Source organism: Solea solea, chromosome 10, assembly GCF_958295425.1.
Source record: "Solea solea chromosome 10, fSolSol10.1, whole genome shotgun sequence".
Taxonomy (NCBI): domain Eukaryota; kingdom Metazoa; phylum Chordata; class Actinopteri; order Pleuronectiformes; family Soleidae; genus Solea; species Solea solea.
The window spans coordinates 16,794,216-16,813,882 of record NC_081143.1 but is presented as its reverse complement, the minus strand read 5'-3'; the positions used below and the strand labels follow the sequence as shown (position 1 = coordinate 16,813,882).

At 40.2% G+C, this 19,667-nt stretch overlaps 2 protein-coding genes across 2 annotated transcripts; one reads left to right on the top strand and one right to left on the bottom strand.

Moving 5' to 3' along the window:
• Positions 1-62: 62 nt before the first annotated feature.
• On the bottom strand, positions 63-2,381 carry pglyrp2 (peptidoglycan recognition protein 2). The gene is made up of 4 exons (XM_058641569.1): positions 2,300-2,381; positions 1,358-2,218; positions 779-989; positions 63-465 (listed from the first exon to the last, which is right to left on the bottom strand). The coding sequence occupies exons 1-4, from the start codon at positions 2,370-2,372 to the stop codon at positions 165-167; spliced, it is 1,446 nt and encodes a 481-aa protein (XP_058497552.1). The 5' UTR covers positions 2,373-2,381; the 3' UTR covers positions 63-164.
• A 1,408-nt stretch (positions 2,382-3,789) lies between these two features.
• On the top strand, positions 3,790-18,150 carry mcoln1a (mucolipin TRP cation channel 1a). The gene is made up of 14 exons (XM_058641614.1): positions 3,790-3,935; positions 9,494-9,762; positions 9,847-10,014; positions 10,705-10,861; positions 11,616-11,700; positions 12,237-12,333; positions 12,870-12,969; positions 13,180-13,286; positions 13,544-13,693; positions 14,183-14,284; positions 14,785-14,907; positions 15,729-15,935; positions 16,025-16,155; positions 16,587-18,150. The coding sequence occupies exons 1-14, from the start codon at positions 3,902-3,904 to the stop codon at positions 16,621-16,623; spliced, it is 1,767 nt and encodes a 588-aa protein (XP_058497597.1). The 5' UTR covers positions 3,790-3,901; the 3' UTR covers positions 16,624-18,150.
• Positions 18,151-19,667: the final 1,517 nt, after the last annotated feature.

Genomic DNA, 19,667 nt, shown 5'->3' with positions numbered 1-19,667 from the left:
GATACTCCATTACTAACTGAGTCATCTACATTAAAATGATATACAAGAGTCGGAAGTCGAGATCGTTTTTATATAGTAAAATCGTTTTAATTGACTTAACACTTGTCAAACCCTGAAAAGCTTTACTGATGTGTGAGAATATGAATATGCTTGTGGGGCTCCTGTTAATCCCTGTAGTGTTCCCAGCTTTTTATTTCTGAAAAGAAAACATCTCCAGGGCAGGTGGTGTTCACCACCTGCCTGTGGCCATGGATGGTGAAGTTTGCTGCCAGTCTTCCTCCATCTACCGCACATTTGGTCAGACGATAGCGCAACAGGTCCATGGCATGGCTTGAAGGAAGGGTAGCTGTGTAGTTACCAATGATCGACACCCCATACCCAATGCTATTGTGGCCCCTGGTGTGTGTGCCAAGGTGTCTCCACCCTCTGCCTTCATAGATGTAGCCGTCAGAGCCGACCACAAAACTGAGGGTGCAAAGAAAAACAGGATGCAGACATTAGCTTTGCAAACAGATGGTGCTTCTCCTTTTCTTTCCACTTAGCAGGAGGAGGAGGCAGGGTTTGTAAGCCAGCTACTAAAAGCCAAGCCGGATGGTGTATGGCATCCATCAATTCCATGTTGGAGAAACAGGTTATTTTTTCATAATTTAGCCTTATTCAAAGGTAACAAAAAGGATTTTATTATAACTTAAAACAAACATTATGGGACATATATTCAATTTCTACCAATAAAACTTCACACAATGGACTTTTTATATAGCAATGAAAAGCCAGTTACCTGTATCCTATGTCACTCCAACCACGGCCTTCCTGATGGTAACGCTGCATGGCCCTCATGTCACGAGAGCACTCAGTGAAGGATAAGCAGGGCGAGGATGGCTCATAGGTGTGGTGGACATACAGAAAAGGTAGGGGCAGAGACAGAGGGACTGGGGTGTCCCGGCTTGCTTTTGCCCCCCACTGACAAGGAGTGATGATGTGAGGACAGTCTGAGGAGAGGAGAGAGGAGATGAGAGTTAGGACAACGCTGACCTCCAGTGGTTTAACTTTGCATCTTGCTGCAGTGAGGTGTGGCTACTTTACTACATCCTGATTTTTTTTTTCGACCTGTTGTGAAGATACTTTAAAACTCAAAAATGTTTGTTTACATAATCATACATACATAATGTGATGTATTGCTATGTTGTTGTATTAGGTTATTTTGTATTGAAAAAAAAAAAATCTAGTTCTACAGCTTTTCGAATGTTTGTATGTCAGCAGCATGTGACTATTCTGACTATTTGCCAGCATTTTACAGATCATGGTCTCAACCCTACATTAAAGCGAAGCATAATATTTTGATGTCGTAATTGCTCACCCCAGTATTTGTGCAAAAATTCATGCAGTCCATCTTTCACTGCCCCCTCATTTCCAGTGTCCATAGCAATCCATTCTGTGTGCTCCAGCTCCCAGACCAATGCTAGTGTCTCCATCACCTGGCTTTGAAGATCAAGTGTGTCCAGCAGGGACCTGGAGATCTCCCTTCGCCTTGGGCTAATATGGCTGGTCACAGCATCAAGTCCTTGTCCCTTGTGCAAAATAAAACTGTAGTATCGTTTCAGAATCTTACTGAGGGCCTCTGGCTCTCCTAAACTACTGAGCTCACTGAGGTTCTTGCCCAGTATAAATCCATCCATACCACCATTAATCATAGCATCAGTGGCCAGAGTGGCAGGCAGAGACAGCTTGAACACTTTAGGGTGGTCCAGGCTGTCCCAGCACCCACTGGGCCCTAGACGGTGAGATGGTGGAAAGTCCTGGAGGCTGATGAAGGACAGACCCAGTGTCCTGCCCAAAGTAAGAGAGAATATTCCAGCTGCTGGCTTTCTCTCTATATTTGCTTTTAGTCCTGACTCGATTCCTAGCAGTAAGGGCGCAAGGGCGACCGTAGTGCCATCTGGGGCGAGGACCACCCCTCGTTCCTCTCTATGGTCTGTCACAATATGGTGGATAGCCTTGTCAAAAAAGCTGAAGGACGAACAATTGAGGATTGCTTGCTCTAGGGCTTCAGTATCACTGAGATTATTTGAAGCTCCCAAGTAATGGATGGTCATTGCATCATCGTGGCCTGCAGTCCGCCGCAAGGCCATGACCAGAGCCAAGGGGGACAGACCAGAGTTGGAGTCTTCAACCTGCTGCACAGCTCGGATGAAACTGTCCATGTTACGCAGGTGGACACCTGATAACAACACAAAGGAGTGAAATTAGAAGTGAAGGGCAAACACTAAAATGCACTATTTAGTTTCTTCTTCTAACTCACCTGTCGGCCTGCCACAGACAGAAAAGAAGCAAATCCAAGCCAGAGCAAAAGTCAACAGAACAGATGAGGTCATGTTGGTTGTAAAAATGTTTTACCCCGGCCTCCGAGGTGTGAGGGAGTCGCTGAAGAATTGCCTTCCAAAAATTCAAATCATCTAACACAGATGTGCCCCTTACAACATAGCTTCTGAGCGTAGCTGTGCTTGTGTAGGTGTACGTGTATGACTGCAGTGTCGTAACCCATCAGAGGAGGGTACTCTTTGTACACTGAAGGCTCCAAATATTTATTTAGCCAACAGTGCGTTATCATGAGAAAAACATGAAAAGTATGGGGCGAAGTGTACTGCAAAAAAGAGAAAGCACTTAGAGAGCGCAACACCAATGCTGGTCAGTTTCCCACACCGTCAATACGCTACTCTATCTCGCAAAGATAACGTTTTAATTTTATTTTTTTTATCCTGAATCAGGGTCAGATCTCAATTTCTAAATAATCCATATTTGGTTATTCAGAGTTAAACAGACAGAAAACATTTCCATTTCTTGATGGAGGTAATTATGCTTTTTTGAAAAATTGTATGGGTTTGCCACTCTTTCCTCAGATGTTGGAAAACCTTGTACAGATTTTATATACAGTATGTTTTTGGATATACACATTCAGTGATTAATAAAGCAGATGTGTGTTTAATGTTTCCCTTCTCATGTGTGCATCAGTTTGTCTGCTCACTAGTGTCGAGACCTGATACCTGCAGTAGTTGTGATATTTAAGTCTAGGGGAATTTCTAGCAATCAGAGTAGTCCTGATATGTGGATATGATTATATGAAAATATGATTTGTACCAATCCCTTCACCAGGGCACTACATCAACAAATAATACAACTTATTACAAATGATTCATTTAAAACCAAACCTCTGCACATAATTTATTTGTAATAGTCTTAAGATACATACATAAAGTACATAGTTTGTGGTTGTAATAATAATTTATATAATAATAAAGATGATAAAATTGATTTTGCATTATTATTTATTTCCTTTCATGGTGGTTTTCAGAGGTGGAAATAGTACTGAAATATACTCAAGTAAAAGTACTACTATTTTGATAACATTTTTAAGTAAAAGAACTGGTCTAAAATGTGATTTAAAACGTAGTGAGGTACAGTACTTACAGTACAGTAAAAAAATAAAAATGCTTGAGTAAAAGTAAAATTATTTAAAAAAAAAAAACAAAAAACAAGCAAACAACTAAAAGTAGAAGTACACAAAAAAACCTAGTTAATGTAATAAATTACTTTCCACCTCTGGCTGTGTGTTTATGTGTTTATGTACATAGCAAACGGTTTTTTTTTTTCTTGGAATGTAGCGTTTCATAACATGCAAATGTCAACGTTCCCTAGTGGAGTTTTGTAAATTGTTTTTGTCAAATAAAGTTTTTCAAAAAAAAAAAAAGGTTGGTCACATGGTGTATTGGTCACATGACCTGGTAGAGGAAGTCAGCAGCTCCGCCGGACTGTTGTTTGTGTCCGGACTGTATTGTGCTCTGCTGTAACACTCGGAGTGGAAAAACGGAGCTGAAGTAGTTCCCCGTTTAATGTCTGTTAAGACATGGCTGCGACAGGACACCGGGACTTCTCAGCAGGTAGCGCATTTCCTCATTTAACCTCACGATGCTGTAGATTTTAACTAAACTAAACTGTCTGGTTTGTTTGTTTGTTTTTCACACGAATAGAAGAGCAGTTGTTTTAACGTTAAGAGTCATCTCATTGTACGTCTGTAAAACATTTGTAGTTGGTTCACACTCAGCTACAGGATTGTGTTTGAAGTGTTTAATGTACGGTAACGGCAGGTAGAAGTACAACTTCAAAACAGATTCAATTCAGTGACCATAGTGATCTGGCGGAAAATAAAGATAATTCTTCATGTAAAAAAAGATCAAAGATTTAGTGTCTAAATCTCTTGTTCAAAGATGTTTGAGGTTCTGTAATATTGTGACTGGAATTTCTATTATTCTGTAGTCAAAGGGTTTGTTTTTTGAGGGTTTACATACTACACTACTACTATTTGCAACTTTACTACTATGATGTATTTATTTTACTTGTTAGTTTAATAGGCAAAGCCAGTGTACAGCTTCTTGGCTCTATAAGGTAATTTCACATCTGTTGTCTGTGGACAAGAAACAAAGCACAAAGTCTCTGCTGGAGAAGTCAACATCCTAATAAAGCTATTATATTTACAAAGAGAACATATTCACAACAAATGTAAAACAACTTATTAACATTAAAATACAACACATATTCACAGACGAACGGACAATTAAAACAACACATTCTCAACAAATGTGAAACATAATCAACAACCATAAGATATGACAACAAGGACAACACAGCTTCACAACATGTGTTGTGTGTAGGTGATTGGGGGTAATTTCAGGCATGATTTCCTCTGAGAGTTTAAAGCAAAAAAGCTGAGGGGCTCTTTGAAATCACTCCACTTTTTTTGGTCTAAAAAAAAAGACTGTTGTCAAGAGTCTGTCTTTTTCAGATGCTGCACCACCTAAATAATCTCCCCCACATCTACTCAAATACATGACTCTCTCTCTCTCTTTATAAGCTCCTCTTACGCATGGTTGAGTCTGCAGTTGTTTTGTTTTTTTTGCAGGATTGGCATTGTACAGTAGATCAAGTACAGCTGCACAGAGAATAGTTTCCCACAGGAGGATTTTGAGTGAGAACGTTCATTTTCTGTGTCTGAATCCTCTCACTAGAAAGATTTTGTAAAAGGAAAAAAAAAGTCTGCATGGTTTGCATTTGGTGACATCACACACACACACAGTCTGAGGTTAAGTTAAAGGGTCAGTTGTTTTAGGATTTTAGGATGAACTGACCTTTAAACTGTGTTCACTTTCCCATGGTGTGTTGAAACTGAACAAAATGTTTTCACTTGATATGAAACAATTGGCCGCAAATGGATGGATTTCTGTGCATTAAAAAAAAACTCACCTCCTCCCTGCAAAGTAACCTAGAGCACAGTAATCTTTTTTCAAATTTGTCTCTGGTATGATTGTGACTTTGGACTCGGTCTGTGGGTGGCCGTCCGCTGTGGATTGTCAGACTAGATCCAGGCACTGATACTGAGTTGTTGACAGACTTTGTTATCGTAGGGATTTTTGATTGACAGGGAAGAGGCTACATCAGCGTTTCTGCCAATGCTCCACAGGCAGTGATGAACCAGAAGAGCCAGATATGGGCTCGGTCAGTGGCTTGAATCCACATTTGTTCATTCCGATTGCTATCTGCCATGACGAGCGACACACTCCTCTGATCAAAGATACTGTAACTGTGTGCACTTGTTTTCCACACTATTGTCTGCCTGAAATGGTAAAGTGGTTGGATTCATTCTTTTCACCTCAGCTCTCACCTCAGCTGCCTCCCGTCTAGCAGAGTTAAGGAAAATGCTGTCACTCTCGGTTATTATGGTATTGCACAGTGTATTGGTGACACATTAGGCGTGCTTACAGAGATACAGTATGACTCCTACTCTGAGGATGAGGAAGAGTACCTGTGACCTTGCAACAGCTGCGTCTTTATGCTAGTGATTAAATAGGAAGTACAAGACACACAAACAAATACTGTTGCCTTTTTATGGCTTATATTTTAGCTTCTGCATCTGTGAGGGAGTCTAAGCTGGTGATGAAATTTAGATCCCTCGGGCCTTAGCAGACTCTCACATACATGTGGGAGCAAAGAGAGACTGTGTCCTTCAAGTAGACTAGAAAGTCAACAAAAGCTGTAGTCTCTACAGTGTGTGTGTGTGTTTATCCACAAGGAAGTGCTCATATTATTAGAGAGTGGATTTGGTTCAGTGTGGGAAAAACAATATTTCCCATCATAAAATCTCAGGTTCTAACTTACTTACTTTCTATGTGAGTCATAGCCAGTTAAAATTTCAGATTGAACCATATAAGGTTGTGAGTAGTTAAATACAAGCTTTTGTCTCTTAAGGTCTTTAAACCGATTCTGCTTAAAGCTCCAGTACAGAACTTCTGTTGCCTCCGATAACGTCTGAGTAATTACCAAAATCTGGCCGCTTCTCTCTCTTTCTCCCCACCGTTCCTCTCTCTCTGTACATGCGTGAGAGAGAGAGAGAGCTCCACGTTCTGCTGTGCTAGACATTCAATGTGTGTTTCTTTACTAAGGACCGTGTTGTCCATCTGTCTTTTAACTTAACACTACTCATTATGGCTGTCACCTTTTGTTTGAAATTCAAATATGTATTCGAATTTGGGATTAAAAGTTTGCGTTCAAACTTTGACATATGCAGAAAAACAGAACAACATCGTATGGATTCAGGTGAAAGAATGTCACTCAATGTCAGTGTTTATTTATTTTTTTTCGTTTGAAATGTGGAAGTGATCTTCCAAACTGAATACACCCTGCATTATTAGGAAACATGAGCTGCTTCTGTTTAATTGTGGAGTCTGCACGTGTGTAAAGAAATCACACTGAGATTTGCAAAGTGTCATACAAACGGGAGGATTTGCCAAACACCATTTGTTCCATTGTTCGATTGCAGTGTCAGTCAGGGTTAGGTGTGCCAAGTACGTCAGTCCCAAACTCCCCAGCCGAATGTTCTGTTGTTGAACTCTCGTCTTGTTTACAGTTAGTGCTGACTAATATAAAACACCAGTACTGTTTGTTTGTGTGTTTCACTTCTCGTTTCCATTGGACAATGCTGCTAAGCTTTTGCTTTGCTCCACTGACTTACTCCATCTTTTTAGCTTGGAGTCACTCTGACTCTGCAGTTTATGCAGCCTTACCATGCTGACCACTTACTATTTAAAAAAGGTTCAGTCATTTCCACAGTGCTTGAAGTTATACACAGCACAATCATTGTTATTGTTATATAAGTGTAACCATTTCTCAGGGTGCACTATGTTCTGTTCTGTTCTCGGGAGAGTCTCGCATTTGTGTCTAGTGTCTTGAGTTTTTATTTTTATTGTTGAAAAAGAACAATATCTATCAGGCAGATGATCCGCTGTCATCGAAGCTGACATCTTGCCACATTTGTGTGCTGGAGGGCAGCATAATAACAGGACACTAAATCAAATGGACTGTGTGCTTGAATCATTGTTGGAAATGTTATGGATAATCTGTTGTTGACAAAATGTGGAATAATAATATAAGTCCAGTTTTTAGTAGGGCTGAACGATTCTGATTAAATATCTAATTGTGATTATTTTCACTGAGGATTTGCGATATCAGAGGGAATGGGTAACTTTATCGGTCAAGACAGTAATTAATCTCTAATGATACTTTGACACACAGAAATATTGTGCCTCCTGCGATTTGAAAATTGCAGTAGACCGTATTGGCCATATACACTAAATTTTTTTCATACTTTATTGTTTAATGATTTAGTAATACGCACACAGACATACACACCTCATATGGATATGGGGAGAATTGGCTCTTTTCTGCATTTCCTAGAATGTAACATGAGTGACTCTTGTACTTCATAGTTTCTTCAAGCAGCCTGCTGCTCTCGTGAGCTGAAGACATGTGACGGCATGATTAGCCTACTTTGTGACTACTCCCCGATTAGGTAGGGTTAGTCCTGCAGACACAGTTACACAAGGACCCTGTTTTGTTTTAAATCATAAACATCCTGCTGTCTTTCTCGCACCTTTTACAAGTGTAGTTCTCTTCCTCAGAACTCATTTTTAGGTTGGTAGCTTTTGACTTTGACCTGTGGTCATTTAAATACAAGATTGGTTACACATATCAACAAGGGTCACGTTACAGCAGCTCTTTTTAATCCTAAAATGACAGCTTCAAAGTTGTTTTGATTGCTCACTGATGTATTTGGGGAGAAGTTTCTCATTGTGTCTCTTTCATTCCCACATTGCACACAGAATCTCTGTTGTTGCACAACTCTGTGCAAATGTAGTCATTTAAAATGTGACCATCACTTTCACCTGTGTAGGAACACTGTACTTCCGTATCTAATGTGCACAGTAAATCAGTACCTCAGCATTTGTAGTAAAGCGTTTAAAAAGGATAGATAATAGAAGTCATAGCAGGTCACAGTTTTATTACACGAAGACATTTACAAATCAAAATGTCACATTGCTGTCATTTTAGCTCTAATCAGTCATTAGCTGCTAACACTGGAAACTGGTCAAAGTACAACATTCATAGTTTACCTTTGACATCAGATCATGTTTTATATTTTAAAATAAAAGAAAGAATGAAGACAGGCGGACTCCTCCCTTCATTTAACTCAATTAAAAGTGTAACAGTGTTTGCAGAAATCATGTGTTGGTGTGTCTGCCAATACCAGTATCAGTCGAACACAGTCTTTTTACTGTTTTGCTTTTTTTCCCACATAGCTCACATGATCTCTGTGTTTCTGACTGACATTCTGGTCACAAGACGTTGGTGGAGTAGGTCTCTCTGCACAAGCCTGTACTCAATGAAACATTTATAGTGTTTGATATTTAGCTAAAACAGCTAAAAACAACAGTAAAAATTGTATTATATCTATACATATACGTACCCTGTTTTCACCGATTGCATCTTCTGGGGGTTAACTCACTGAAAGGGTTAGTTCACTGAGTTGAGCACATGCTCAAAGTGCTGGAGGTGGACAGAGGGAAGTGAAGCCACGCTCAGAGAGAGCCAGACAGATGATGTCAGACTGAGGTGAGAGCAGAGAAAACTGAAGACTCAGTTGTGGTGGGGACAGGAGGCTGAAAAGTCACTAAAAAAGTGTCTGTGTCACTGGAAAGAAGGTGCAGTCGAGTTTTTCAGGGAGTGTCTAGACTCAAGGTCTACCCTACTAACCCACTTAATGCAATTGTTGCAATCTGTCTGTCCATCCATTGGGAACAAAAATGTATCTCACATTTTGTCATGGTAATTACTGATTGATCTTTTTGAAATTCTCTTGTGATAATGTCCCTTCCTTTGCTCTGCATCATCATATGCTGATACTGTACTAATGTATCTGGGGTCGGTAGCGCCTGTCAGGATGATTTCTCAAATTAAGACTTTTATCATACCTTTTTCAGACCTGGTATGAGCATAAATATCCAACTTGAGTCTGTACTTTTTTTATGACTGAGATAATTTTCGTCAAGCATTGACATTTGCCTGGAACATGACTGTGAGTGCCATCTTTTTCACTTTTTCTCTCTAGAAAAAAAAGGCCACTCCTCTCCAGTGACTCGCTACGGCTCCACAGACAGCAGCTGCGAGCACGACCATCAGAGTAACTGTCATGGCAACAACCATCAATTCCCCGCGGCGACAGCGGGCCATTGGGTCGGGGCTGAGCATGGAGAGGAAGCCCTTCGCAGGAAGCTGAAATACTTCTTCATGAGTCCTTGTGATAAATATCACGCCAAGGGTCGCAAGCCTTTTAAGTTGGGCCTGCAGCTGCTCAAGATCATTATTGTCACAGCTCAGGTACACCAATTTAATTTGCCACCACAGCATCAGGTCCTTGAGTCAGTCTAACTAACTGTCACCATCGTCTCCTCTTTGTTGCAGTTAGTGTTGTTTGGCCTCAGTAACCAAGTGGTGGTGACCTTCAAGGAGGAGAACACGATGACCTTCAAGCACCTCTTCCTCAAGGACTACGATGAGTCATCAGGCGACTCCTTTGCTGTGTACACGCAGGAAGATGTCTATGACCACATCTTCTATACTGTGAACCAGGTAGGCTCTCAGGAACCTCTTAGTCACTCATGATCCTTATTAATCTGAATATATGCAGACAGAACTTAAATAGGTCTGTTCACACCTGACATTTGTCAGGACACTTATGTCGTGACTGTTTTCAAGGACAAAAATCATGGAAACAGACATAAGTGGAGGCTGACTTTATGGATGGATAAAAATCTGATAAAAACAAACTGACTGGCAGTCTCTAATCTGTTGAGAGGACGGACTGCGTTCATGAAGCTCAGGAATGTGGACACGTGTCCGCAAACCACCTCCAAATGTGGTTTCTGTGATGGGATCTTGGGACTCATTGAGGACAAATTTGTTTAGACCTTCACTTTGCACTGCCTGCCCATGATCGGATCACTCAGGACTGATGTTATTACAATGTACAAACAGGGTCTATAATCCTCAGGCAGTCTTCTGTTTTCTGTTCCTGAGGCTAGACTGAAATAGAGAGGTGACACAAATGAACTGCCTGAGGAAATCAGATCAGAAATCTCAAACATATTTTCCTCCCAAACAGGTCCTTTCCTGACTTTACTTGATGTTATTTAGCTGTTGCTGCAAGCTTTTCATATATTTTATTGGTCTTATTTATTGCTCCGTTTTGGGCTGCTGTTACAGAGGTTTAGAAAGTGATTATATTGAAGACGTATTATCATTATTATCATCTCCCTCCAGTACCTTGCCTTACCAAATACCACAGTGGGGCGCTACGCATACGTCTACGATGTTGGTGTGAATGGCAGCGCGCTCTCCCTCTGCCAACAGTACTACAAGAAGGGACGGATAGACCCAGCCAATGATACCTTCACTATAGACCCCCATGTCATCACAGGTATGTGAACTACACTGTAGCATGGGAAGGAGATATTTCTGGACTTTTTTTGGTTTAACATCTGTTACAGTGTAAGGAAACTTCTCTGTGTCGTGCAAAAGTGTGAACAGGCATGTGTTGATCCGCTGAAATATTAGTTACAATGCACCAGGAGTGTATGAGTGAACGTTCTTTGTAACTCTTAAGGAAAACTGTACTATAGTGATAAAAAGATGGGTGCTTCAAATACACACGTAGTTTGCTTTTAAAAAAGTGAACGTCACGCAGTGCTCAAGGATAAACTTCAATGTGTTGCATTTGTATTATAAAATGTTAAAGTTGTGAGATGCCCGAGTCAAGGTTGCATAATATGGTCGACTGGGTGAGTGCAATCTGCGAGCAGAGAGCAGAGATTCTTCTTTTTCCATGTGTTAATGAATAACAAGTTATTGTACAGTGCTTAAATAAATAAATGCAGATTAAGGTTAATTCCCGTTTGGCAACAGCACATCTTGTTTATGAACCTAAAATGATGATGAAACATACACACAATACCAGTCATAAATGCTGTTGCATAGCCTCAGAGTTTCTTACTTCCTCATTTTCACAAATGGTTGATTCAAATTTTAACCAAATATAAGGAAGTGAGATCAGCAGTACAAACAATCTCATGTTAAAATCTTGACTTTTAGAGGGTTGGTTTTTTTTCTAATCTGGTAACTTTAGTGTATGCCAGTATTTCACTCAACATGACATTTCTCCATCTGTTTTTCAGCCTGCGTAGGTGTGAACCCCATGTCGGTCCCTCCGGCTTCTTCACTCGGCACCAGCTACAAGAACTTCACCCTCAAGTTCCACAAGTAAAGGCTTGATTTTATAAATGGCTTTAGCTTCTCCTTGTCTGGCCTCCACTGCTGGGATTATCTCTGTGGTAACAGATGATGACACTCAACATGCGATTGATCTCTGCTGCACATGCTCATCGAAGCGCGTGTACAAGGACGCTGACACAGCTTTGACACGTGAAAACACAAACAGAGGCGTGCATATTTTAGCTCTGATCATTTTGATTTTGAGAGATCGATAATCTGCATCCGTCTGAAAACTTTGAAATGTGCCTCTTCAAGTAAGGGAAAAATGTTTTGCCTTTAGTTATAAATAAAAGCCTGTATGTGAAATTGGAAGCCATATTAAATGAAGAAAGCAATGCAGCTATTAAGTCCCTACACGGTTGCTGATAAGGTGGTTCAATCAATGCTGAGTGAGGTTGTCATGACACCAGAGCAAATGTTAAATGCAAGAACCATATGTGAAATAAATACCACTTTATTGAATACTATTAAGAATCACACCATACGAGTCTCACCGAGTTTCCTTCCGTCTTGTCTGCTTCAAGGCTCATCAATGTCACCATAGAGTTCCAGCTGAAGGCAATCAATATACAGACCATCATCAACAACGAGATTCCAGACTGCTACACTTTTTACATAAGGGTAAGTATAGACACTAATGGCACGTGGTAAAACTACAACATGAAAGGAAACAAAACAAGAAAGCAAAAATATTGCACAATATGTGGATAGGAGAATTGAGGGTTATACTGTTTTGTGTGTGTGTGTGTGTGTGTGTGTTAAAAAAACTGTTCAAGAGTCTGTTGGTGCAAGTTTGTTTTGACCTGTATCGTCTTCCTAAAGAAATTTAGTTCAAAATTGTATAGGTTGATTTGAGAGGCTGCAATGCAAGAAGTTAGTTAGACGTGCTTTGTTTTATTTGGAAGCGATATGCGTATGAGTACATATTCAAGTTTATGATATTGGTAGTGGAAACAAAAACGTTGTATATAGACATATGTAGTTGTGTATAATCAACACTGATCTAGTTTGTCAGACTTCTTGAACAAATTAAATTGCAAAATCTGCTGCTAGATTCTATTTGGCTTCATTGTCTGAAATGCTGGACTAAATATAAAACAAATGTATGGAGTCAGGGGATGTAAACTGTGTGTTGACCTGCTCTCTCTCTCGTCCAGATTGTTATGGACAACAAGGCTCACAGCGGCATGGTGAAGATTCGTTTAGACAACCAGGCATCGATAAAGGAGTGCAAAGACCCGAGCGTCTCTGGACAAGGTGAGACACCGGATGAGTGGATGTTTGAGACTGTTGGAGAAGAGGAGAGAACAGCATGAAATATAAGACTGAGGCTGTTAAAAACCGCTGACAGTTAACATTACCGAACCAACAGGAAATGTCAGTACAATAAGCTTTTTAAATACAGAATGTCTTAACAATGGAGGCTCTGTCTGTCTGTCTGTTTGTTCCCCCCCCCCAACCCCACAGCTGAAAACTATTCACGTTTAGCCTTCGATATCATTGTGGCTCTGGTGTGCACCGTGTCCCTGCTGCTCTGTGGACGCTCCATACTGCGAGGCATCATCCTGCAGCAGGTAAACAAACTCTGTCACAGTCACATAGGACAGGGTGAACGCGCCGAAGAACGAGCAACAACTCAAAACAGTCCAACAGAATCGTGCTTCAGGTAGTGAGAGTCTGCGCTCTGACAAATTGAGGGAAAATGCCTGAAAATTTGAGGGAAATAATAGTAATAGTACCCTGATGGGTATTGGAAAGTGAGGGTGAGCAGAGATGTCAAACCTGTTGTAAGTGTTTTAACTCCCCCTACTGCCTCTCTGTTGATTTCTAGGAGTTTGTAGAGTTCTTTAAGGAAACTCTGGATCGTAAAGTTTCCTGGGCAGACCGGCTGGAGTTCATCAATGGCTGGTACATCCTCCTAATCATCAGCGATATCCTCACCATTACGGGGAGTGTCATCAAAATCGGCATTGAGTCTAAGGTGTGTCCTGCGAACCACAACACCCTTCAATGACAAAGTCTCCTGTAGTTTTTCTTGGAGCTTTGTGCTTTATGTGAGGGATATCTTTGGATATAATACCCAAGGAAAACTTCTGAATGCTTCTTATCCTCTTTTGTCGCCCATTACAATCATGACACTGCAAACACTGAGGCTGTATCATAAGCTTATCAAATTATTATATTCCCAACAATTGTTCCCATTAACTCAAATTCATTTTTATCAGTCAATGATTTACACTTGCACAACACAATTTGATCTTCTATTTTAAACATTGTGAAGTGCAATTTCCCAGTTTTAGAGTTTCTAGAATTTACGTTACATGAAACAGGAATTTATCTACAGGTTAATACTTCTGAAGTGGATCTGAAATGGAAAAAAATGTTGATTTCTTTTAGTGGTCTTGACATAAATGGAGGTTATACATAGAAGTTATTATAGTGATCAGCATCTCTTCTTTTCCTCTGACAGAATATGTCCTCCTATGACCTCTGTGGCATCCTGTTAGGGACTTCCACTCTTCTGGTGTGGGTTGGAGTCATTCGCTACCTCACTTTCTTCCAGAAATACAATGTAAGTAACTGATAAACTGTTGGCTTGAGTTGAGTTGAGTAGAAATGCAATGCACACAGGAAGTATAAATGAATGTCCGTTACGTTCAAACCATTGTCAAATGGGTTTACAACACACGACACTCTCTGTGTTTCTCAGTCTAGCAGCGTTTTGTTCTTGTGTCATTCTTGTGCGGCACAGTGATTAGTTTTACGTCATGACTGACGGAGGCAAAGCGGAAGAATGAAGATACAAAAATACTACCCCTATTCCAGTAATATAAAGCTAAATGCAAATCGGTGAAGTATTCCTTTAATATACCTGGGTATTTTGCAGTGTGATGGGGTAAATGCTTATTGTGACAGAGGGTGAGGGTTGGGGATAGACATACGTCATGCAACAGAAGGTACGCACTGGATCTTTAATGGTTTGATGTAATGTAATAAACCCAGTGAATCTACTGTCCGTGCTCTCTCCCACACTGTTGTGTAATTTGTCCAATATCTCTGCGCCTCCCATAGATTCTGATCATCACACTTCGAGCAGCGTTACCAAACGTGATCCGCTTCTGTCTCTGTGTGGCTGTCATCTATCTGGGCTACTGCTTCTGTGGCTGGATTGTCCTGGGACCGTACCATGTCAAGGTGAATAAAACTAAAACTCTTTTGTAGGATTTACTTAAGTCTGTAATTATAACACTCATATAAGTGTTGGATTGAAGAATAGTAAAAAATAACCTACATCCATTAAAAACAGTACTAACATGAAGAAAACAACATTTTACTCTCTGTTCCACACACATTTCCAGCCTGCCTTGCCTTCCCACCTGTACATCGTATGTTTGTTACTTTATTCAGTCACACAAATGCAAACAGCATAACCACAAAAAAGAACATGTACACACAAGCAGTGACTCAATGGCACAGACAGAAGTGCTATTACTGCAAATATGATATTCCTCTGAAGAAAAGAGGAAAATATGAATATTATATACAAAGATATACACACATGCACATGCTAGATTTTAAAGTGTATCCCTCAAAAATAGCACTACAAATCTTTTTGTTTTTGTAAATAATTAGTGAGAAGAGTTTATTGCTATGAAGTCTTTTCTCTCCATCTATCTACACTTTGATTCTTCACCATATTCCTATCTTTATTTCTTTCTTTTTTTTAAGTCTAATGGGTTTCCTTTTGAAGTACTGAAAATATACTGTGTTAATCCTGTCAGCTCCTATAACAGAGCAGTAATAATGGCATGAACATCCTCATTCTTTGTAACAGAAGTGAGGTTCAAGGGAAGTTCACATTAAATTTAACCAGATTATTGAGTTGAAGCATTGTGTGCAACCAATCCCTGAAATCAGATTTAAACTGCCTCCTGAGTGTCCGTTGTGGAACATTGTTTAAAGCACAATAGTGCAGAGGTGTGTTGTTGCTCACTGTTTTGTCTCCCCCCCCTCAGTTCCGTTCACTGTCCATGGTGTCAGAGTGTCTGTTCTCCCTCATTAACGGCGACGACATGTTTGTGACGTTCGCGGGGATGCAGGAGAGCAGTACTCTGGTGTGGCTGTTCAGCCAAGTTTACCTGTACACTTTCATCTCGCTCTTCATCTACATGGTGCTGTCACTGTTTATCGCTCTCATCACAGGAGCCTATGAGACTATTAAGGTAGGAAATAATAAATGGGGCTGACATTTTTTTGGGGGGGGTGTCGGATCTATTAAAACAGCCGTGGATTCTCATCGATTTCCCCACAGCACCAAACCCAAGAACCCTTCCACATCACAGACCTGCACGCCTTTGTGGCCGAGTGTACAGACGCACCGAACTCTGGGAAGTTTCGGGGTCTGGAGACGTCACCGTGCTCCTTCTTCTGCTGTTGTGACAGGTGAGGAGGAGAGGAGAGAGATGAGGGCAACAACAATCGGCTCTCTGGGGAGTCCTGAATACAAACTGTCTTAGTTCCAGTTAGGATGCCACATGGCTTTTGAAACAAGTTGTAAATATTGTATATACAAATATATTTTGGGAAAAAAAGGATACAAACTTGACCCTATTGTAGTACTTGTTGGAGCCACAAATGCACTATCTTCTGTTAACATGTTTGAGAACAAGGCTATTTTCTTTCGGTTGTGAAAATAATGCTTCTACAAATGAGGAAAATTGATGCTATTCCTACACACTACATTTGAAGAGTCTGAGATTCTAAGTAAAGTAGAAAGTAAGTAAGTGTCACAATAATGACTCTAAGGGTGAATGATTAATGAGTTACTGTACTGCATCCTTTACATGAGCCATTTCTACACACGTTTCCCACAGAACGACGACGTATGAAGACGCTCTGCTGGTGAACTGAGGTTGACCTTGGATACTGTAGCTCACTAACCGCCCCTGCTGGCCATAGGGAGACATTGCACCACCTCGCAGTGGCTCTGGTGTCTGGATTTAAACACTTAGCACTCATGAGAAGGAAGAGGTGCCTTCAGCTGGACCAGAATTTTTTTTCTTTTTATTTAAGGAACAAAACAGGGGTACATTTGGACATATTATTCTTCCTGCACTCATTTCCATGAATACAAAATTGAAACCTGGTGATGGACAGGACTTGACCTCTGTGGAGGAAGAGGACTCATGGACGACTACTGCTAAGACATTTTTTTGTGTTTAAAACAAATCAGTATTTAATTAAATTAAATACATAATTAAATCCTTTGAAAAGGATTTAATTATGCACAAGGCTGAACAGGAACGGTACCTGTGGTAAAGATACAAGTGCCATGATGTTGACTGCAGATATATTGTACATACATAATACTGACTGTTTAAATTTTCTTTCTTTTCTTTCTTTCTTTTTTTTCCTTTTGTAGTATTTAAAATGTGTGTTACCTCTAGTGGACAGGGCTCTTAAAATGAGGCATTCAAAAAAAACTCACGAACCATATCCAGCAATTTATCTCTTTCACCTATGCACACGTTCAAGTAAATGTTTTATTGCAAAAACTACTTGGCAGAGGACGCTAGAACGACTGTGAAAACGCTGCCGATTCTACCTTTTCTATCTTTTTTTTTTTTGGACAATCAAGAGGACCACAAACAGATATGTAGAATGAGGTCTCGGGTGTTGGGTCGATTTGTTTGCACCCACAGTATAAAGTTTCAAATCTTCTTTAGCCGCGGCTCTGCTGCACAAGCATCACATTGCATGCAAATGTGGATCCTTGTGTTGTGTCTGTTGCTGCATTCGATTGTTGTGGCAGATTGTGTTGCATTTGTCTGAGCAGTGATCGATTCAATGGGATGCACTCACTCACTAATGAAGCACTCAGTATTGCCTGTGGTCAGCTACAATGATGGAAGATGTTCCCCGGGGCCACGTGCACACACTGTGCCTTCCTTTAATGATGCCAAAGTTTGAAGTCAGACTCGTATCTTACTTGTTTAAAAGAAATTGGGATGTAGAACAAAAACTGAAATAGTTTGAACTGCCTTACAATATGGAGCAGGTTGAATAATGAGAGGATTTGTTGTCTTCATAATGACTGTAGTCCATTGAACTGATGGTTAGTGGATGCTTTATTAACTTTTTTTTTTTGTTTGCTTAAAACGCTCACAGTTTCTCGCCTTGAGAATTTGTTTAGGAAAATAGTTTCTATTATTGAGAAGAGATGATCTGTGATCTAAGCTGTAACACATGAATAGACTGTTCAATGACAATGAAAAGAAAAGTAAATGCAAAGTGTCTGCCAAATGTAACACTGGCCTTAACTTATTGTTGATGTCACATGAAATGTATTTAGTGCCTTTTATTCTAGTTTTATGGTATTGTGTTTTTATACAAATAATCTGTGCTTGTACTTGACAAATACAAACCTGTGGTCATCTACTTGCTGCCAGTGTAGAAACTTCATTTTCCCAGATCACCTTCAATATTAACGCTGGTTGTGGAAGATGGAAGTCTTTATTTAAATGCAGTTCCGTTGAGTCGTCAGAAGAGGGAGCGTGTAGTTCATGTGTTTGGATACAGAGACACGCAGCACTGTATGAAAGGACTGCAACTTTTTTTTTTACCACCAGATGACCGAGGCACATGGAGAATTTGACAGACGTGACATGATTGATTTTTTTTATTTTATAAATAAAATCCTTCAATCCAGAACGTACTCAGACACAGCTGTTGTGAATCTCCTGCATGTTGCGGTGGAGACGCTGCAGCTCGACGCTCTCAGGGAAGGGAAATTACAATTCAGTTTTTTCTTCATCTTCAGAGCAGACCAATGTGATGAGCTCATTTCCTGGTTATTGAGCTTTCCAAGTGAGGCTTGGCAGCTGAGGTAGCACATCCTTGCTTTTCCACCCACTTAACCTAATATTGTCCTCCATTATGTACTGCACTGATGATGCTTCAGTGCCTTGTGTCAGTGTGTGAGAGAAGAGTTTTGGCACATCTCATATACTAATATTATTATTATTATTTCAAAAATCTTCCTAAAAGAGAATTATCATTTCGAAATGATGAGCGTAAATGTAGGACGTTGGTAGTTTCAGTGTGCTGGTTCCCAGCTTCAATTGAAATGTTCACTAGTTATTCAATTGTGACTTTTTGTTTGATCTTCAGGCTCTTTTATGTTAACAAAACAAAACACAAAACCTGCCGCAGCTGTAGTTTCCTCTTCCTGTCTTATTCACTGAGTTTGCTTTTGGTGTGCGTGTCTGTTTGTTTGTGTGTGGGGCCTTTCCAGAGTGTGTTTGTACCACAGGCTGTGCGTGCAGCTGTCCTCACTGTGATATGTTTGGGCAGATGAGTGAACGGGACCACACTAAAGAAACACATTTTAAAAGAAGCCACGTCTGTGTATTATAACAGAGGTCCTGTAGATTAGCAGTCTTTCCTAATTCTGTTTTACCAGAGTTGGGCACTGAGCCACACCCTCGTGTAACAGCATTACAAAGCAATCTGAGATGGATGGGCAGGATGTGAGGGGATTTAGTAGCTTCTCGAGTTGTGATATAATGATGGATGCCTTTAGAGCCTAGTTTAGACAAATAAAAGACGGAGACTAAAATGGTTATCTGTCATACTTGTGGTATATCCACATCTTAGTTTTCTGTGGCAAGAAGAAGTGATTTATGCAGGTTCAAATTAAAGGTATGAAATGTAAAATATATAACCTTTTGTATTTAAAATGGCTACTGCTACCCAGTTGAAAACATTGCTGGGACATTACATTTGGCGTTGCACTGTGTTCCTGCACAAACGCATACACATAACTGTCTGTTCTCTTTATATAAACATTAAACCTATTTAATGCATTTAGCATGTCAGCAACAGGAGGAGAATGAGAGTGAAAGTGTGTATGCCTAAGAGCAGCACTGGAGACTGATGAGACATGATGGAGGAGA

Excerpts from the sequence above, each read along its gene's own strand:
- mcoln1a (XM_058641614.1), top strand. The coding sequence starts at position 3,902 with ATGGCTGCGACAGGACACCGGGACTTCTCAGCAG. Across the intron at positions 12,970-13,179 it reads CCCGAGCGTCTCTGGACAAG|CTGAAAACTATTCACGTTTA; the intron begins GTGAGACACCGG and ends CCAACCCCACAG. Across the intron at positions 13,694-14,182 it reads AAATCGGCATTGAGTCTAAG|AATATGTCCTCCTATGACCT; the intron begins GTGTGTCCTGCG and ends TTCCTCTGACAG.
- pglyrp2 (XM_058641569.1), bottom strand. The coding sequence starts at position 2,372 with ATGACCTCATCTGTTCTGTTGACTTTTGCTCTGGCTTGGATTTGCTTC. Across the intron at positions 2,219-2,299 it reads TGTCTGTGGCAGGCCGACAG|GTGTCCACCTGCGTAACATG; the intron begins GTGAGTTAGAAG and ends TGTTGTTATCAG. Across the intron at positions 990-1,357 it reads ATTTTTGCACAAATACTGGG|ACTGTCCTCACATCATCACT; the intron begins GTGAGCAATTAC and ends TCCTCTCCTCAG.